The sequence below is a fragment of the Mytilus trossulus genome, chromosome 14 (assembly GCF_036588685.1).
Source record: "Mytilus trossulus isolate FHL-02 chromosome 14, PNRI_Mtr1.1.1.hap1, whole genome shotgun sequence".
NCBI classification, from domain to species: Eukaryota; Metazoa; Mollusca; class Bivalvia; order Mytilida; family Mytilidae; genus Mytilus; species Mytilus trossulus.
The window spans coordinates 51,239,257-51,258,479 of record NC_086386.1 but is presented as its reverse complement, the minus strand read 5'-3'; the positions used below and the strand labels follow the sequence as shown (position 1 = coordinate 51,258,479).

Here is a 19,223-nt window from a genome sequence, read left to right as displayed (position 1 = left end):
AGTCAATATATGTATAGGATGACCAGAGGTAAGCACATTCGATATCTGTAATGGTTAACCAGAGGTTACCTTTTTCAATATTTGTGTAGATTGATCAGAGGCTACAACGTTCAATATATGAGTAGAGTGAACGAAGTTTACAAAATTTAATATCTAAGTATGCTAAATATAGGTAACCAAATTCAATATGTATGCACGGTGACTAGAGATAACCAAATTATATATTTGTGTATGATAAGAGGTATCCAAATTCAAAATATGTGAAGGGTGACCAGAGGTAACCCCATTCAGTTGATGTGTGGGGTCAATTGAGGTATTTAAAGTTCATATATGTATAGAGTGACCAGAGGTCACCACAATTAGTTATGTAAAAGGTGACAAGATGTAACAACATTCAATATCTGAGAAGGCTTGCGGGGGTGACCAGAAGTAACCAAATTCAATATCTTTTAATGTTTAAGAGAATTTAATGCATGTGTTGGGTGACCACAGGTAACCAATTTCAATATATGTGTAGGGTGACCAGAGGTCACCACAGTTAATATCTGAAATGTGACAGGATGTAACAAAATTCTATATCTGTTTAAGGTGGCAAGGTTGACCAGAGGTTACAAAATTCAGTATCTAATTAATTATAGGTAAATTCAATATATGTAAAGGGTGATCAGAGGTTACCAAATTCAATATATGTGTAGGGTGACCAGAGGTCACCACAATTAATTATGTAAAGGGTGGCAAGATGTAACGAAATTCAATATCTCTGTAGGGGGCCATTCAATATATGTCATGAGAGTGCAAAATAGGACATTAGGTTTTTTTTTCTAAAAAAAAATAAGCCATGTCACTCGCTTTAAGATATAAATAGAGTAAAGGGTGAATCTTCTATGCATTTTCAATTGTTTCTTTTTAGTGAATTATTATGATTATTGATTATTTGGTATTTTCTTTACTTTTTGTATCTCTCTCAACAGTATCCTTTGAAATATGGTTATTCCGGAACTTTGCATTAAGCTAATATCCGTTTTATATAGCAGCAATTATAAACTGTGTATCCCCTTAGTAACGTACTTTCACTTTAAACCGGAAATCATGTACTATTTTTTGTCGCGTATAGACTCAATTTTAACCGTTTCTGTTCAGGTGACCAGTGGGCACCGTTCAGCGTAACTATTATCCTTGTGCGTACACTGATGGAGTAAAGCAAAAAAGTTCCGGAACGGAAAAGATCACTGTACGGAGTTTGGAACCGACGTTAATTAATTTGACTCATATTTTATAATCGGCATGACTTTATCAGGTGACAATACCAATATTAGAATAACTTAAAGGCTTACGCATACATGTAGTTATATACTGTAGTTCAGTCACGGACCCGCGATATCACGTTGTGCTCTAGTACTTCTAAATAGTCTACTTTGTTATCCATACGTCTGTTAAGTTGATGATGAAATAGTGAATATAAATAATTAGGTTGACAACCAGTGGCAAGTATTTCATGCATATTAATTTTTAGAAGGTTCTGCAAAGTGGGTCACTGCTGAGGTGTCGAACCACCAATGTTAACCACTCAAAGTATAAAAAAATATTTAAAATAGTCTCTACTCTCAAAGATAATGATGTTGATGCATTGTTGTTTAATTAAAAGAGGGACGAAAGATACTTAGAGGGGAAAAAACTGACAACGCGATTAAAAAACCAGTTTTAGACTGTCTAAAAGAGAACAGGCCGAATATAAAATAACTTAAGAAAAATAATGACTGAACAAAAATTCATTTTATTTAATAAGTTCTCCAACGGACTCCAAACAGATACAAACTTGTCAGAGGAACATTTTTTTTTCATCCGTTCAGCGTCCGTTCAAGCAATCCGCGGTTAAAGTGTGACCAAAGCCTAAAGGTCATGAGCTTGATCGAAGAGGATGCATTTACCAAATGTAAAGGCCTAAGTTGATTCATATTCCAGTTAGAATTTTGAAGAATTAAAGTCAAACTGCGACTACAATGGCATGTGTTGTGTTCTTGAACAGTAAAAACCTCTGAGTCAGATTGTAGAAATAAAATGTATATTTTCATGTATATGTTAATTGTTCCCGTAAAAGAAAACCGAAAAACTTATTTTTCCAAATACCCCCTAATATCTGAAGTATGAGATTTGGTTAAAGTTTAATTGTCACTTCTGTATTTGTTATAAGTAAAATAGTTTTTTAACTGGCAAACCATAAATGATGGCGAACTCGGGTCTTTTGAATTCGCGTCTTTGAAAAGAAAATAGTGCCCAAGTTACAGGTTTAGGTCGTGTCCTAAATTCAGCTTTCAATTTTTGGCTTATTCCCATTTCTCCTCAGAAAGAGTTAGAGATGGCTTCAAAATGTTTTTGTTTACTAAGCTTTAAGTAACACTTTGTCGTAACATTTGTATTTCTGATTAAAAAAGTGGGTTGATTTTAATGGAGTTACCTCCCTCTTATCTTTAAAATTAGCTGCATTGAGGTATAACTAATTCACCATTTATGGTAGAGTTTTAGGATCGTTTGATTTGGTTGCATTGCATTGTGACGTGGACATTAAGGTAGGTAGGTGTTGAAGATAAACTTGGAGATTTAGATTTTGACCTCTGCTATAAAATCGCTTTTGTGCATGTAAAAGTCTTGGGGATGGTAGCATTAGGATGGAAAACATTTGACCTTGAAAAGTTAGACTCGATGAACCGGAAGTAGTCAGTTACTTTATTAATTTCATTTAAAATTACATTGATTCATAATATTTTTTATTTAGTCTTAAAAGAGGGACGAAAGATACCAGAGGGACAGTCAAACTCATAAATCGAAATTAATCTGACAATGCCATGGCTTAAATGAAAAAGACAAATAATAGTACACACCATAGAAAACTAAAGAATACGCAACACGAACCCCACCAAAAACTAGTGGTGATCTCAATTACTTTACTACAAATGTATATAAAATTGCAGAGTTTTCTGTATTTTTTACTGATCAAAAGTTACACGTACAAATATCGACTGAGTGGATAGAAGGTTATCCAACTCATCGGAGAAATATTTTTATAAGATTGCATATGAAACAACATTGTTTACGTTTCTTCATTCCCCGTTTTTAACAGTCTCTTCCTGAATATAACTCTGCATTTAATTCATGGAATTTTAATCTTAATTTACCTTGTTTGCCTTGGATTTACATTCATTATTTAAGATTCTGTTTTGACAAATGTTCAAACAAAAATTGTACAGTGGATGAATTATGGGATATTAATGAAAAAAGTGTTGTTAAACGTAAACAAACTATGTACATTTGCATTATCTCGTAGCCAAACGTATCCATAACGATTATAAATAATATCTGAGAGTCGGGAACGTCAGAAAAATATACTCGATCTGAACATGAATGAAACATTTGCCACTGGACGTTATGCTACAAACAAAACCAATCAATTTCCTTCTTCAAATTATTCCAAGAAGAGAACTTCTCATACATGTACTTTTCATTTTAAAATAAAGTATATGAATCAGTCATGTGAGTTTTGGATGATGCTGTTATATAGTTTTGTTTTTAAAAAAAAAACATCATGAACTACTGACTTTAAAAGTCACTTTTTTGAAAATTCATTATTTAATAATTAAATTTTAGATGTAACGGGTCTTCTGATTGGCTGACGATGTTTTGTTATCAGCCCATAGAAAAAAGTAAGTCATGTGACCGTAACGTCATCAACGTTTTTTTCATTGTTTGCCTAGGTTTAAAATGGAATTTAGAATTAAATTATAAGAAATGACTGTTATATTTTTTTCTGTCCATTCGAAATAACATAAAAAATGTGGTGCATGCACACTGTTAAAAAACCCGCTTCTCGCGTTATTCATTGTGCACCAAATTTGTACCAATTAACTGCGAGACATAATATGAAGCCTTGTCTAGTTAGCGTAGCGAACGAGATCAAAAGCCTTCATATAATGTCAAGCAGCTGATATGTATAGATTATTACATGGCATTTTTCATATCAAACCCTTTATCGGCCCAAGGTTGTGATATCAGCCCAAGAGCCGGAGGCTCGAGGGCTGATATTAGGAACGAGGGCCGATAAAGGGTTTGATATGAAAAATGACATGTAATTATCTTTTTATCATATACTTCAGCAGAAGATATACAGACAAGAAATATTAAAATTTAATTTTTGTTTGTCTTTGAACTTTCAGAAAATGTTCTTCAATAATATTGTCACCTCATTTATATCTTTCAAAACAAGTTTAACTTTATTCATTTTTGCTCCTCAACTATTTTTGGAAAAGTCTTATCAATTGCCGTTTTCCACGTTCTGTTGTCGTTTTCAATCAAATTTCCGGAAATGCACGAAGTTGCATGTGATAAACGTCACGGAAATTAACGGAAAGGCATGTGATAACATTCTGGAAGCAGTCAATAAAGGTACCGTTATCAGCCCGCTATGGAAATTCTTAAGAATCTGGTCAATAAACCTAGTAATCCTTTCATAGCCTTTTGATATTTTTAAATGTTATTGAACTGTAAAATTTTAGTAATATTATAAACAAGTACTTTAGTATATGATAAACTACAATATCAATATGCAGATAATCTGATAATCGATTTATCGGGCTATATTTGCGTGTTTCAGAAGTGTTTTCTTTGTTTCACCAGCACACAAAAGATGACTTGATAAGTTCGAGTCAAAGTTATTAACCTCGGTTCAAACATTATGACGACCCTGATATGTCCGGGTCAAAGTTATAAAGGCCAGGGTAACGTATTTGACGTCACAAAGACATGATACAGAATAATATTAAGAGCTGAACAGAGTGATATAGACAGTGGGACGACCGATAATTTATGTTATTTCTTCATAGACAGAAAAAATATTACAGTCATTCCTTAAATAGTAATATTATCGATACAGAGAGGAAATAATGGCGCGCTAAATCAATGTGGAAAAAAATTGGTGTCATCTTTATCATGCAATATCTGTCCTCACATAGAAATATTATTGGTTAACAATGAGGCCATATATATTTACATGATATTAAAGTATATATGTTCAGTTTTGGTTGATGCTGTCAAATAATGTTGTTATTAAAACAACTCAGTCTGATATATAGAAACTACTGAAATTTGTTAACAGTTCAATATATTTTGAATATAAAGAGGACATGCTGTCATTTGAATTATACAATCCATCGTGATTGGTTGTTGTCTACTCTATGGTCGGGTTGTTGTCGCTTTGACACATAACTTGTATATTACAGTCCCTCTTGACCTAAAATTATAACTGAATTACTGTGCAGCTACTAGTATATAGATTTGCAGAAAGAAAGCAAATAAGGTCAATTTAGATAGATGCGGTCAAAAGATTTTATTACACGACTCAGTCTGAAGTAGGAAAACTACAGTACCTGATATTTGTTTACGATTAAATACTTTGAATAAAAAGAGGACATGCTGGCACTATAAATTCATGCAAACAATATTTTGAGGTCATTGTTTTCCAATATTGCTGTAACTTGTATATTACAGTCCCTCTTGACATAAAATTATAACCGAATTACTGTGCAGCTATAAAGATTTGCAGGAAGAAGGAGCAAATAAGGTAAGTTTAGATTGATGCGGTCAAAAAGGTCCGTCCGAGGTATCAACACTTCTCGTAAACAGATATCACAATTGTTAACGATCCAATGTTTTAAATAAAAATTGGACCCCCCCCTTTTTTTTGGACGATCAATGCATTTGAATGAGGACATATAGTTGGACCACCCCTTTTTTCCTGGGTTGGGACCCCCCCCCTTTTTTTTAAAACTGCTGGATCCGCCCCTGGTGGTTAGGGAAACAACGCATTACATTAAGGTCAGATAATTTTTTTATGTTAAACGAGCCATCCTGACTCCCGGAATGACAAATGTAAAACAATTGAAATAATAATGCCCCCCTCCCCCAAATATCAATGACCTAATTTGTGTTAAAAAATGAAAGAAAAACAAATAATTTAAGTAACACATCAACAATAGAAAATTACTGAATAACAGCCTCTTGACTTGGAACAGTCACATACATGTAGAATATGGCGGGATTAAACATGTTTTCAGTCTTGCCGACGAAAAAATTTGAAATAATACCGGGAAAATAGCAAAACTCTTCATAATATTAATCGCTATTTTGCCGAAGCATTTATATTTAGACAAAGAGTTCTTGAAACTTATAAATCAATTCTAGCCGTAGAATTTATAAATCAATTTTAGCCGTAGGATTTATAAATCAAATTTAGCCGCAGGATTTATAAATCAAATTTAGCCGTAGAATTTATACTTTAATTCTAGCCGTAGAAATTGTAATCAATTCTAACCGCAGGACTGTTCTAGAAGTAGAACTGACCAAAGATTTGGTATTTGGTCAGTTCTAGGTAGAACTGTCTAACACTGTTCTAGGGTAGAACTGTCAGGATCCGTTCTAGGTAGAACTGTCAAAATCAGTTCTAGGTAAAACTGACCAAATCAGTTCTAGCTAGAACAGTTCTAGCCTAGAACTGACTAAAAGCTGTCAGGCTGACAGTTCTACGTACTGTTCTAGAACAGTTCTCCTGACAGATTCTGACAGATTTAATGAGAGGTTAGAAGTGATCTCCACTGTATTGACGTTGCTAACGTAAAATGTTATTTTCGCGACGTCAAACTGTGACATATCGAGAAAAGATGCATTTTTTGACCGATTTTTATCATTCAATCTGATTTAATTTAAAAAAGAGTGCATAGACCCCCATTTTTTTTTAAAAGGACATGTTGTTTCAATTTGCAGGGAGATTATGTGGACCAAATTTTATAAAACTGTAGCGTGTTAATAGTGCATTTTTTTTAATATTGATAAATATATGTAGCAAAATTTGAGGTTTTTTTCTCAATTCATGACCATTTGATATATATAAGTTATTTTGAACAAAAAATGCATACATTTTTAGACAATTTATAAAATACATAAATTACAAACAATTTAACAAAACACAATTTTCGTATCTTTTAAAACAAAAAAGTTATGTCTTTTTTTCGAAAGGGAAGATACGGCCACAAATCCGCATTATGAGTAAATATACCAAATTTCGACCTCATTTAACTCAAAAATTAGCAGATGAAGGTATATTTTTTATTACATATTTGACTTAATCAGGTAAAAAATAGCCTATATGCAAATTTTCACCAACTTGTAAATACGGGATCAAAACTGTATCGTATGCCCTTAATTTATCTTGATCGAGATTGATAGAGTTGGTCTAATCAGCAGTGTGAACCTACATTTGTAGCTTTAATAATTACTTGTGAAAAAAAATCTAGTGTTTTGGGGGGCTTTTGCAAGAACGTATTAGCGACAACAGATCTTTTTGACGATCATCCAAATGCGGTACCCGATCTTTCATGATTTGGTTCAAATATTATAACTGTGTTTGCAAAGTTTCTGAATACTATAAATCAATATAACTTCAAGAACCATTTCAAACAGTCATATTGAACGATATTTCTAGGAGAAAAAATAATATATGCATTTCAAATTTGAAAAAAAAACCCGTTTGTTTACATTTTTATTTCTCGGAAATTTCGAAGAGAAATCCGCCATTTAAATGTTTTTCATTGAATGATTTAACAATTTTTCCAATTATGACATGTATGATGAATTGGATTTCGAACTTGTGTATTGTTATTTTTATTGACATTATATATATGTGTTAAATAAAAAGACGCACAAAGTAGAAAAAATATCATTGTAAAATAAACTCATTATCACTGAATAATTATAATATATATGTGTTTAGGGGTCAGCTGAAGGATGCCTCCGGGTGTGGGAATATCTCGCTGCATTGAAGACCTGTTGGTGACCTTCTGCGGTTGTCTGTTCTATGGTCGGGTTGTTGTTTTTTTGACACATTCCCCATTTCCATTCTCAGTTTTATCATCAATGTTTCAAGCCAGATATGCATTATGCACTGTAGACTTGTTGAACAAGATTTTTGTAATCAAATATTTGAAGTCAGTGCCGTGAATATCTCAATGTTTTGTTCGTAGCTTCTCAAGTTCTGGTGAACCGTATATTAAGCATACTTTCTTTTGACAAGTTAGGCCCGATAAAACAGTTAGTTTCCCCTAACTGTCTATAATACTATAAAGACAATAAAAAAATATCACCTGCACTTTTCAACAAGATTTAGTGTACATAATGTTCGCCATTTACTCAAAAACATATAAAAAAGAAAACTTCATCAGCTCGCTTTCTCTATGCAACACAAACCAAAAGGACACATGTACATGTATGGATGAAGCCAGAGAGCTTTTAAGAGGAGGAAATCACACAAATCACTCATTTCTGCTCAAAATATCAAAAACAAATTATATAGACCTTATCTTAGATGACTTTACATTCATTTAAAAGCAACAAAAACAAAAGTGATGGAAAAAAATAAAAAATTAGGCATTTTTTTTAATTTTTTTTTTTGAATATTAGTTCGCTGCAATTAAAGGAAACTGTATTTCGGGACAACGATAATTGAAGGTACATGTACTATGTAGATAACTGTGTTCCCGGACAAGAAATGTGTGACTCTGATTTTATACTGAACTTTAAAAAAATGTTTAATACGGCGTTTGAGAGAGAAAAAAACAATGCACTTCATATTCAATACTGTTTCACCATGACTAAAAAGATAAGAATATCAATAAATAGATTATAACTGCTACATTTTAGTCCCACTTCTGTTACGTAAAATTTGTAAATATGACATATTAGTTTGCAAAAACGCATGAATATAATAAAAAAACCTGTACAATATGTGTATTATATAAAAGTCTGCTGTCAATCTCAATTCTCCGAAAACATAATGTCACAAAATTTGTTATGCACTTTCGATAAGTTCAGAAACTGGAAATCATATAATTATGCTGTACCGCATATTCATGTATTCATTGAAAAATCTCAGGTTTTTCAGATTTATCTAGTGGCACTTTGATAGGAATTTGCAGATACACCATATTTTCATGTACGATCTGATTTGAATCCGGCATTACAGCATAGTTTTGAAGGTATAGTTTATTTTCCTGTATAGTCTGGTTTTTATCGTAAGGAATCTCGTCGTACCCCTCATTGTGCATGTTGTCCTTTATTTCTGTTATAGAAGAGTAATTGTTCGTTTCCCCGATTTGTGCATACGGATTAAAAGTATTTTTGTCAGTCTTCACAATATCTTCATAGGTTGGTGGTGGTGGTGGACTCATACACTGAGGATTCATTCTGAACAACCTAAAAATAAATAATTGAGGCTTGGTTTAACATTGCTTTTTTCAAAACTTTATTAAAAGTGTTAAGTAGCAAAACAGATGTTATCTACATTGTAATTAAATGAAAGTAAGGAGTACATGTAAATTCTTTATTCCAATTATACTGTGACTTTTTAGTATCTTTTGGTACTCAATCAGTACTATGTGTTTTTCAAGAAATATGGATTTCAATAAAATACAAATGTAGATTTGTTGGGGATTTGAAATCAATTATACACAAAAGTAAAACGAATTCATTATGTGTTTAGTTATTCGGTGGGAACATTTTTCGCAAACAAAAAAGGCCTCAATACTTTCTGGCAAATGTAAAGTTAACCTTTACGGTAGATGGCTTTTGTTCGAACTTTTTGGTCATTAAGCTCTAAGACTTTTTAAAGGGCTAGAAGTTGTGGAAAAACAAAATTAATTATTTTAATGCGCTTCAATGTACTATACTGGCGTCACATGTCAGCGTATACACTGACGTACGCCTGACATAGAAAACAACGCATTCAACTTGTCAATCATATCTGCATTGAGTGTACAACGAGCTTAAAACGTGTTTTAGGTGTGCGAGAAGCGTACATACGTGTGTTTCGGGCATTAAAGTGACGTATATTGGCGTATGTCTGGCAAAAAAAGAAAAGCGTCCGATTTTTTTTATTAGTAATAAGTGGCTTTAAAGTAGCTGTCAGTAACTACAAGTACTCTCGAATCTGTATTCATTGTCTTTTTGTTGATGGGTATCCAAGTACTCGTCCACTTTCACTCTGTGTAATATTTCTAATTGTATCCATCTGATAATTTTTTTTCAACTGATTTTTATAGTTCGTTCTTATGTTTTAATGTTACACTACTGTCCCAGGTTAGGTGGGGTTGGGATCCCCCAATATGTTTTACCCCACCACATTATATATATGTATGTGCTGTCCCAAGTCAGGAACCCGCAATTCAGAGGTTGTCGTTTGTTGGTGTGTTACACATCCTATGCTCATTGTTGAAGGCCGTACCCGTAAGGTGACCTATAGTTGTTAATATCTGTGTCATTTGTTCTCTTGTGAAGAGTTGTCTTATTGGCAATCATACTACGTCTTCTTTTTTTTATATAAATAATACCATTTTAAAAAAGCGACAAAAAGGAAGGTGGTTAATACACTACATAAAAACCCACAGACTGTCCAACACGAACCAAGCAATAATTTAAACCAGTTATGATCTCGTGTGCTCCGGTAGGGACAGCAGGAACTGTTCCACTTATGGCACGTGTTGTGCTGCGTGTGGAAGTACAAACTAATTGATAAGTATAATTTGATGATTAGTCGTACTCTGTAAATACTTCAGTATCAATGGCTTCTGTATTAAATTGTGTAAAGTTGCGATAATACTAAAATCGATTGACAGTGCCTCAATATATGAATTTCGGTGTATATTTATACGATCGTTTAGTTACTATTAAATTAAATAACTTACATAAAAATTGTGACTATAACCACCAGCAGGATAAAGACGAGCACAATCAGGACTGCAACTATTACCATGATGTCAACAGATTCTTCATCTTTACCTAAAATTGACAGAATAGTTCTTTGCAAAATATATAGATAAACGTTACAGACTTTTATGTTAAGGCAAACCAAAGTGTAACTGTGCAACGTATAATGAAAGAATACTTATTTTGTAAATCTTCTGCGCTGTGATTTTCTGCCACATGCCTTTACAGTCTTCATTTTTAAGCCATATGACTTGTACGAATACAAAACTTCCCGTTCATACAGATCTGTACACTATTTTAAAAGTTTAGATATTAGAATATTGAAAATGATCGAGTTCAGTTTATAATTACTTCTAAATAGTTTCTCACATAAACAATCGTTTCTTTCTGGTCTCTAACATAGTCAGATAGTCGTTCTGTTATCGCGTGTATTAAAAATGTAACTACAATCTATTATCATGATTATATCGAGTGTATTTCATATACTGTACCACTTCTATCTTGATTATTGAATAAAGCATCTTCTTTTTCTTCAATGTACCACTTTGTAATATTTTTTTTTTATCTCTTTGATTAATAAAAAAATGACATACATGAACATTGTGAGGAAATTTCCATTCCATAAATTAAAATCATAATGCATTCAAAATTAAGTATTTTAATAGTAAAGAAATTAAACTGTCTGTACCTGTTTGGGGAAGATGTGATGTTGTTTGTTTATTCAGTGATGAAGTAGTAGAGATTTCTCCATTCTTAGTTATGGATGAAACTGGTTTGGTCTTGGTTGTCCATACTGTTTTAAATGTTGTAGTTGATCTTGGTGTTGTTGTCGTTGGTTTGGTTGTTGTCGTAGGTTTGGTTGCTGTCGTTGTTTTTGTTGTTGTGGTTGATCTTGTTGTCGTCGTCAATGTCGTTGGTTGTGGTAGTGGTAACGTTCCTGGCGTTGGAAGTTCAAGAACAATTTAGATATGTTATGTAAATGGTGATTAATACTATTTCTTATATAAGCCTATCTGACACATGTGTGATAAATAGTATTAAAAAGTCAGAATTGGTATACATGTAGTCTTCATGCACCTTTTTGGGTATACGAATATTTTCATTTCAACTAAATTTGAAAAACCTTAGTCTGTGCTAGTTATTTCTACTTACAAAATGTATATGGTCCATTTTATTGTCAACTCAATTTGGTATTTGAATGTTATGCTCAACACGGCGTTTTAAAAGACAAATACGCAACGTCTTTACTCAGTACTATATGTATTTTTATAAATATCTCTATATAGCTAATAAAAGTTTAAATCATACAAAAAAAAAATTGTTGTTCAAAGCGGATTTCAGAACATCATACACATTATATTTGTCAATATATGATTATATTAAATAACAACCTTGATACATGTAACAGTATTACTGATTTTGCAGATGGAGAATGGTCGAAAATTAAGTTTACAAGCGACAGCTACATGTATCTGTATTTGCGATAACAATATTGTTATCTCCGTTCTAATGAAACTGACAGAAACAACGTCAAATCATATACTAGAACCTAAAATCTGTCATACGTCGTATGACCTTTTGCGTACGCTTTTATGGCATCAATTGTGTATTGATGCCATGAATTTTGGTGACGTTTTCCAATCAAAACGAACGTTACAAATGATGTTGCATTAGATAAAGCAATTTTTAAAGAATGAGCACTTACCGAAACAGTATGCTGATTTGTCAACATCTAACTGTGCCAGGTAATATGTTCTGTAGGTACCACAGTTTCGTACTTTTATATCATATTCTTTTACACAGGTATCAGTTAGTCCGGATCTGCAGACTTTTCTATTTACAGTTTTATCTCTCTCTCTTCCATCTGGTATACTTCCTGAATGAAATACAGAATATAAAGTATAACATGTCTTTGCAAAGAAAATACGTGAGGAAAATAATTTGTGACCGTATGTTTGATTTAAAAAATGAACCGTGTTTAATGAATACAGTAATCTTCCCTTTAAAAAGAGAACATTCAAAATTCACAAATCAAAGAGATATTGACAACACCATTGCAGACAAGAAAAGACGAAAACATGACAAGAAAAGGACAACTTCAACTAAAGACTTAGCCTCACGAATTACATAACAAAATTGGGTATTCTTTGGTGGCCCAGTAGCATCCATAATCCTGCACCACTCGTGGCACTCATCATGTTGCTCTTGTTGTGGATAGATTCGACAACAAGTCTCATTCGATGACTTCACAGTCGAGGTGCCATATAATTATAACATGTACACAAGCATATGTATCATGGAATAAATACAGTAGGTAATGTGTCTTGTTCAGTGCTATGAGGTATGTTTTGCATGTGTACAGTCTCATATAAGTGTACTTTAGTATGTACAAGATTATTTTTGTAAATTGTCTGTACTTTAAGGGACATTTAAAATGTATGGATGTATCGTTTGAATTTGAAATTTGTTTGTTTTTATACATTTTGAAATAAAAGAACTTTAGAGGTATATTTGACTTTAATATTTTTAAATAATGTATCATGGTTCATAATGTCTTTTATCATCATATCATAATACCTTCTATCATTATTATGTTATTTTTTATTTTTTTTACCTCATGTATATTCGCGCTTAAAAACCATACAAGTCATATAGTTGTCCAATAAAAACAGAACAAAACACTACACCTACCGTGTAATTATTGCGGTTTACAATCACATATTAAGATTTTGATCATCCCAAAATCTCACAAAGTTCAACCTATTTTAAAAAAAAAGTATATTAAATAAACCTTTCATCCAGAGAGGATAAAGAGTGCCACACTGCATCATGGGAACACTGTAGTTTGCAATATCATTTCCGGTCACACTGTCAATCCTATACCATCCCGTTCTGAGTCGACTGTCTTCTATAGCTACGTCATTTGCTGTCAGCGTATAATTGGAGGATCTCTTAACTTCACCTTGTAGTACACCATGATTACTGCTTTCGCAAGGATCAGCTTTAAAAAAAATGTATGTCCGCTCTTCTAGTTATGTTGAATAATTGTTAACAAATGTATGATAAGCATTATATAAACAATAAGAACAGAATTAAGTAACAGGCCCACATTATTTTGTATCATTAATTTATTTCAATGAACATTTCACCTTGGTTAGTTTTCAGACAACAAATTGCTTGTTTAAAACTGCACGTCAATGCAACTGTTGTAAGTTTTCATTGTCTATATAGATATTGCCTTATTTATTTTCAAATATGTTTACTACATAATTGTCAGATGTTACCTATTTTTTTTAAAAAGAAACGAGGAAGAAGGAAGGAAAAAAGCATAATACAAAATCTATACAAATAAAGATAAATTGACATATTAGGATGATTCTATATACTTACGTTCACATCCAGGACTGAAACCATTATTAGACATTTCTCCATTTGGACATGGAAGTTCTGATCCTGCATTGTGTATATATAAAATTTGTAAAACTTGTTTTTAAAATGCATAAAATATAAAAAGAAACCGAATGGCATTTTGAATATTCAAATTATATTATGAGACTCATGTTTTAATTTTTGATTCAAGCATCATATTGTAAAATGTTGTAGTTGCTCATCGAACGGAATTGAAAAGAGGGAACGTTTATAAATTTATACGTAATAAGTAATACCGACTAATAAGTAATTAAATGTTCTCAAGAATATATTTGTTATGACGTTGTTATAGGCAAACAGTTCTTCCTTAAATCTGTTAACGAATTTAAGTTTAAGCGATATCCCTGTACAGGATTAAAACAGAATGAAATCACAAAAATACTGAAATCCGAGGAAATTTCATGAAGGAAAGTCTCTTCTCTAATGGCAAAATCAAAAACATCATCTTTTCATTATTAATAAATACATGTATGATCATGGTAATTTTTGTCTACATTGTTTAGAAAATTAACTCATATCTATATCTACATATGCAGAATAACGTGGGTTAAAGAGGTATTCATTATGTTTATTGGTTATTCCAATGTAAAACTCACCAAAGCAATACGCCTGGTAGCATGGTGCTACAGGAACCAAACTGTAGACAAGGTAACTGGTGCAATTTTTCACTTTTATCTGATGTGAATATGCACAACAATTTCCATTGTAGTTCGCTGCACATGCTGTAACTGATTTGGTTTCATTTGTTACCGGATAGGTTCCTATTATGTTCATAAAACATAAGGCATTTGTTATTTTTGTACCATCATGAATATTTATAAGCAGGTTTCAGATAACGTTATGCAATTGTACATTTAAACCATTTCCATAAACTAGTGCATATGTTTGACATTGATACACAGTACAATAATATTTTATTTGAAATAAATTATTAGGGCATTTACTCTTGGGATATTTAAATTGCATAGGTGTTTTGGTATATTACACATTTAAATATGTCAAGAAGGTAGTCTTTTTTATTCCCTTTATTATGTTGTGTGCTTCATATCTTTTGTGACAGCTGAAATAAAGAGATTCTTTCTAACGAGTATATTGTTCATTTATGTTAAATTGTTGAAAAAAATGAGACAAAAATTGTTTTAAATGAAGTTTTACTTTATTGAAACGTACATGTATAAAATTAAGATATAATTAATAAAGATGATTGAATAAATATTGAAGAAAGAACACTATTTACATAAATGTGTATATCTCAATTCCTCTGATTGAAATGTCCAGCTGACTGAGAGTGTTTTCATCGTCAAAATATAAAGCATTTAACCATAAAATCTTTAATTTTTACCATTCATCCATATAGATGATATTGTCCCACAACGGAAACCTCCCTCTATACATTTCGTTGGCATTCTTTCGCCCGCTTTGCTTATGATTCTATACCATCCTGACTCCAGCATATTATCACATAACGAAGTTTCTTTACTATAAGCAGCAGATCGTTTGAAGTCGTCTGCTGAATCCAACACTTTATAGTTGTTACATGGATCACCTGTTGATTCAAAAAGAAGTAAGTTTCAATCCTTTAAAACAATAATGTGTCTATAGTACAAGATGCCCCAATCGCACTATCATTTCCTATTTTTAGTGGACTGTAAAATTGTGATTAAATAAAAATTAAATTGGCATCAAAATTAGAAAAGATCATATCATAAAGATAATATGCACTAAGATTTACATTGATTTGATTTCAACTTCATCAAAACTAACAAAAATCCTTAACCTGAATCGGGACTGACGGACGGACGAACGGACGAATGCTCAGACCGAAAACCATATTGCCCTTTTGGTGCATGGGCCATAAACACATCCATATTTGTGTAGGAAGCTGGGACCACTAACAGGACATGCATGTCGTCATTTAAGACAAAAGTATTACAGAATGGACAGAAAGTATTGGTGTTACCAAGTCAGGAATATGACAGTTGTTACCCATTCGTTTGATGTGTTTGGACTTTTGATTTTGCCTTTTGATTTTTGATTTTCCTTTTTGAATTTTCCTCGGAACTCGGTATTTTTGTGTTTTTACTTTTTAAGCGTGAAACGTTCGAAAAAAAATAACATTTTAAGAAGCATAAGTTTTACACCCTTTGCAGATAAAAGTATACAAATTGAAACACTCGGTCTGAAAAATCTTAATAGTAGACAGATACTCGTAGATGAACAATAAGCATGTGATACTAAAAAAATATATACAAGGAGAAAATTTATATTGATGTAGAAATACATAAGACCAAGAGAGTAACCAAACTGTTGCTTTTGCTCAGTGAAAGGACAACATCTGTATAGTGAACTATAAAATCCGAAATAATCCATACATATTTTCCCCGCTGGAAACCCTGACACAAAGGCGGAGTATCAAATCAAAAGTTTTCAAAAAAAGCCAATTATTATTTTATTAACGCATTATTTTGATAATATCTCAATTAGCCATTGACCATGGAATATCAACTTACACATGATTTTTTTTCTAGATCACTAATAGCCATACAATGTATACTTTGATCCTCTTTTTAGTGTTGGAAAGTCATATGTTTGTATAAAGCTTTGATTATGAAAAATACGACTGCACCTAAGATAGGATACTATTTGATCGCTTCGTTTCTTTCAACTTTCCTTAGATAGTTTGTGACCTCAATGGCTTTTTTGTAGGTTATGCCTTTAATTTTAAAAAAATCCAGTTTTTGTTTAAATATACTGCTAGTGATATTTCATGGAATTTTTTGTTCATATATAATTCCACATTCTTCGTTTGTTTTAAAATTGAATTGTTGTCATACATGTATATTGACAGATGTTTTAGTGACTTCCTTATTCTTGTAGTAATCCCAAAAATACGCTCACGTACATTGTATATATCCTTATTTTTTTATAAGATTGATATATTAAATATTCATTTTTAGAAAAGACTTTAACAATGTTACAGACAAATTGAGATTTGTATTTGATTTTCCACAAGAAACTTCCTTTTAGAAAAGACTTGTATTAGAGGTATACCCACTTCGAATGTTAGTATGGTTAGAAATAAGAGTATATTGTGCGTTTAATAATTTGATCGAAGATTGGATGCAATCTCATCAAGGTCACGGAGAAATGCAGCCCTTTTTATTTCATATTTGAGTGAATAATCTATGTTTAAAAGCTTTATCTAAATGATGCGCCATAAGCGTTCTACTGGATTTACGTATATCAGTACAATGGTTGTTCTACATTTACAAGTAAACAAAGCATAAGTTCTCACCTTTTACCGAAAATGTCAATATTCCAAACCAAAAAATCGATAAACCTACTATAATTGTTTTCATTTTTATAATTATGTATGTTAACAATCCGACTTCATCTTAAATCAGTTTGCATACGTATTTTAGTAACTTCCGTGTTCCATTGATCAGCCGACTTAAGTCTCCATTATATATATTGTACATAATAGTATTTAAATACAGGTATTTATTTTACGTATTCTTTTCAAAACAAAACAAAAAGATATAAAGCACCTTTGAATATCGTTTGTTCTAATATACAATAATTTCTTTAGCAGTTTTTTTATCAGTGTATTTTCGTCAAAATTTTTTTTGACTCTTTTTTAACATGACGACACTCAAAAAATGTATGATGTACTTAATATCATTGAATCTTTCTTTTAACTTAACTAATCAGATGTCCCTGCTAGAAGTACACATTATAGTAGTTTATGTTGACCAGACAAGAACGTTTTAGCCATAGCCACAACAAAGTTCAAATTAATGTTAAAAGAAAGTCCCCTTTTCTATTGATTGATTGATTGATTGTTGGTGTTTTAACGGCACTTTTGAGTTATATCTTTGTGGTAGGTTTTTATTGTTGGAGGAAGCAGGAGTGCTCGGAGAATACCACCGTCATTAGATAGTGAAATTTACAATCTTTGTTAATTAAGATTTGAGTCGAGTACACCCGCACGAGCGCACTTCGAACTTACAATCTCTGTGATAACTGGATAAGATGAAAAGTAAATATAGAAATGCACTTTTCATCTTGATGGTACTAGATCACGGTTTTAGATCATAGATTAGGATTATAAAAATGACACCCGTTTTATGATGGAAAAACATTTTTTGTTAACTGGTAGGTTTTTGGGAGTTTATGTCTATGGTTAATTAACATAAGCACGTATGAAAGATATTAGTCACGTGTTTGCTTAGTGAAGTTGATCAAAGTATGTAAATAAATAACACGCATTACGAAAAACAAATATGAAAGACACGAACCAACGACAATCACTTCACTACAGGCTTCTGACTTGGAACAGCCGCAGATTGGATATAACGGCATTTAGCTGATTTACAGGCGTCAAACCATACCCTTACCTTGAATAATGGTAAATAGTACAGCAAGGAACAAACTATAAAATACAGTTGGATAGCGCTTAAGTAATCAGATGAAGACCATGCAGAAATTTGAATCAGCACAGCTGATATTGGGATAATAAAATTAGGTGGTAATTATAAAAAAGAAGATGTGGTATGAATGCCAATGAGACAACTCTCAACAAGAGACCAGAATGACACAAATTAACAACTATAGATCACCGTACAGCCTTCAACAATGAGCAAAATCCATACCGCATAGTCAGCTATAATAGGCCCCGAAATGCTAATGTAATTGCATGTAATAATTACAGTTCATCTCTTGCATGGTTACGGTGTGTAATGTAATACAATATGGTTAAAACAATTAGAATGTGAAAATTAAATTGAAGCAAAATATGCCAATACATAAGCGAAAAGTACTAATTGTGGCTGCAAAATTGGAAAATTAAAATCATCATGCTTGATACTTGTTTGTGGTCGTCCTTTTGTGCCAATGTCTAGGAAAATAATAAGATGTAAAGGTTATGTTCTAATTAAATGTGTTGTAGTTCTAGATTTGAAAAAATAAAAATCACATATATATCATGTAGT

General features: G+C 32.1%; 1 protein-coding gene across 1 annotated transcript; it reads right to left on the bottom strand.

Moving 5' to 3' along the window:
* Positions 1-8,724: 8,724 nt before the first annotated feature.
* Positions 8,725-18,957, bottom strand: LOC134697848 (uncharacterized). The gene is made up of 9 exons (XM_063560137.1): positions 18,942-18,957; positions 15,575-15,778; positions 14,829-14,993; positions 14,194-14,256; positions 13,595-13,804; positions 12,509-12,679; positions 11,492-11,740; positions 10,782-10,875; positions 8,725-9,294 (listed from the first exon to the last, which is right to left on the bottom strand). Exons 1-9 carry the CDS (start codon positions 18,955-18,957, stop codon positions 8,958-8,960), a joined length of 1,509 nt encoding a protein of 502 aa, XP_063416207.1. The 3' UTR covers positions 8,725-8,957.
* Positions 18,958-19,223: the final 266 nt, after the last annotated feature.

Coding starts and splice junctions, on each gene's coding strand:
- LOC134697848 (XM_063560137.1), bottom strand. Junction 13,805..14,193: donor TTTCAGTCCTGGATGTGAAC/GTAAGTATATAG, acceptor TTTTTTTTAAAG/CTGATCCTTGCGAAAGCAGT. Junction 11,741..12,508: donor CAAATCAGCATACTGTTTCG/GTAAGTGCTCAT, acceptor TTCCAACGCCAG/GAACGTTACCACTACCACAA.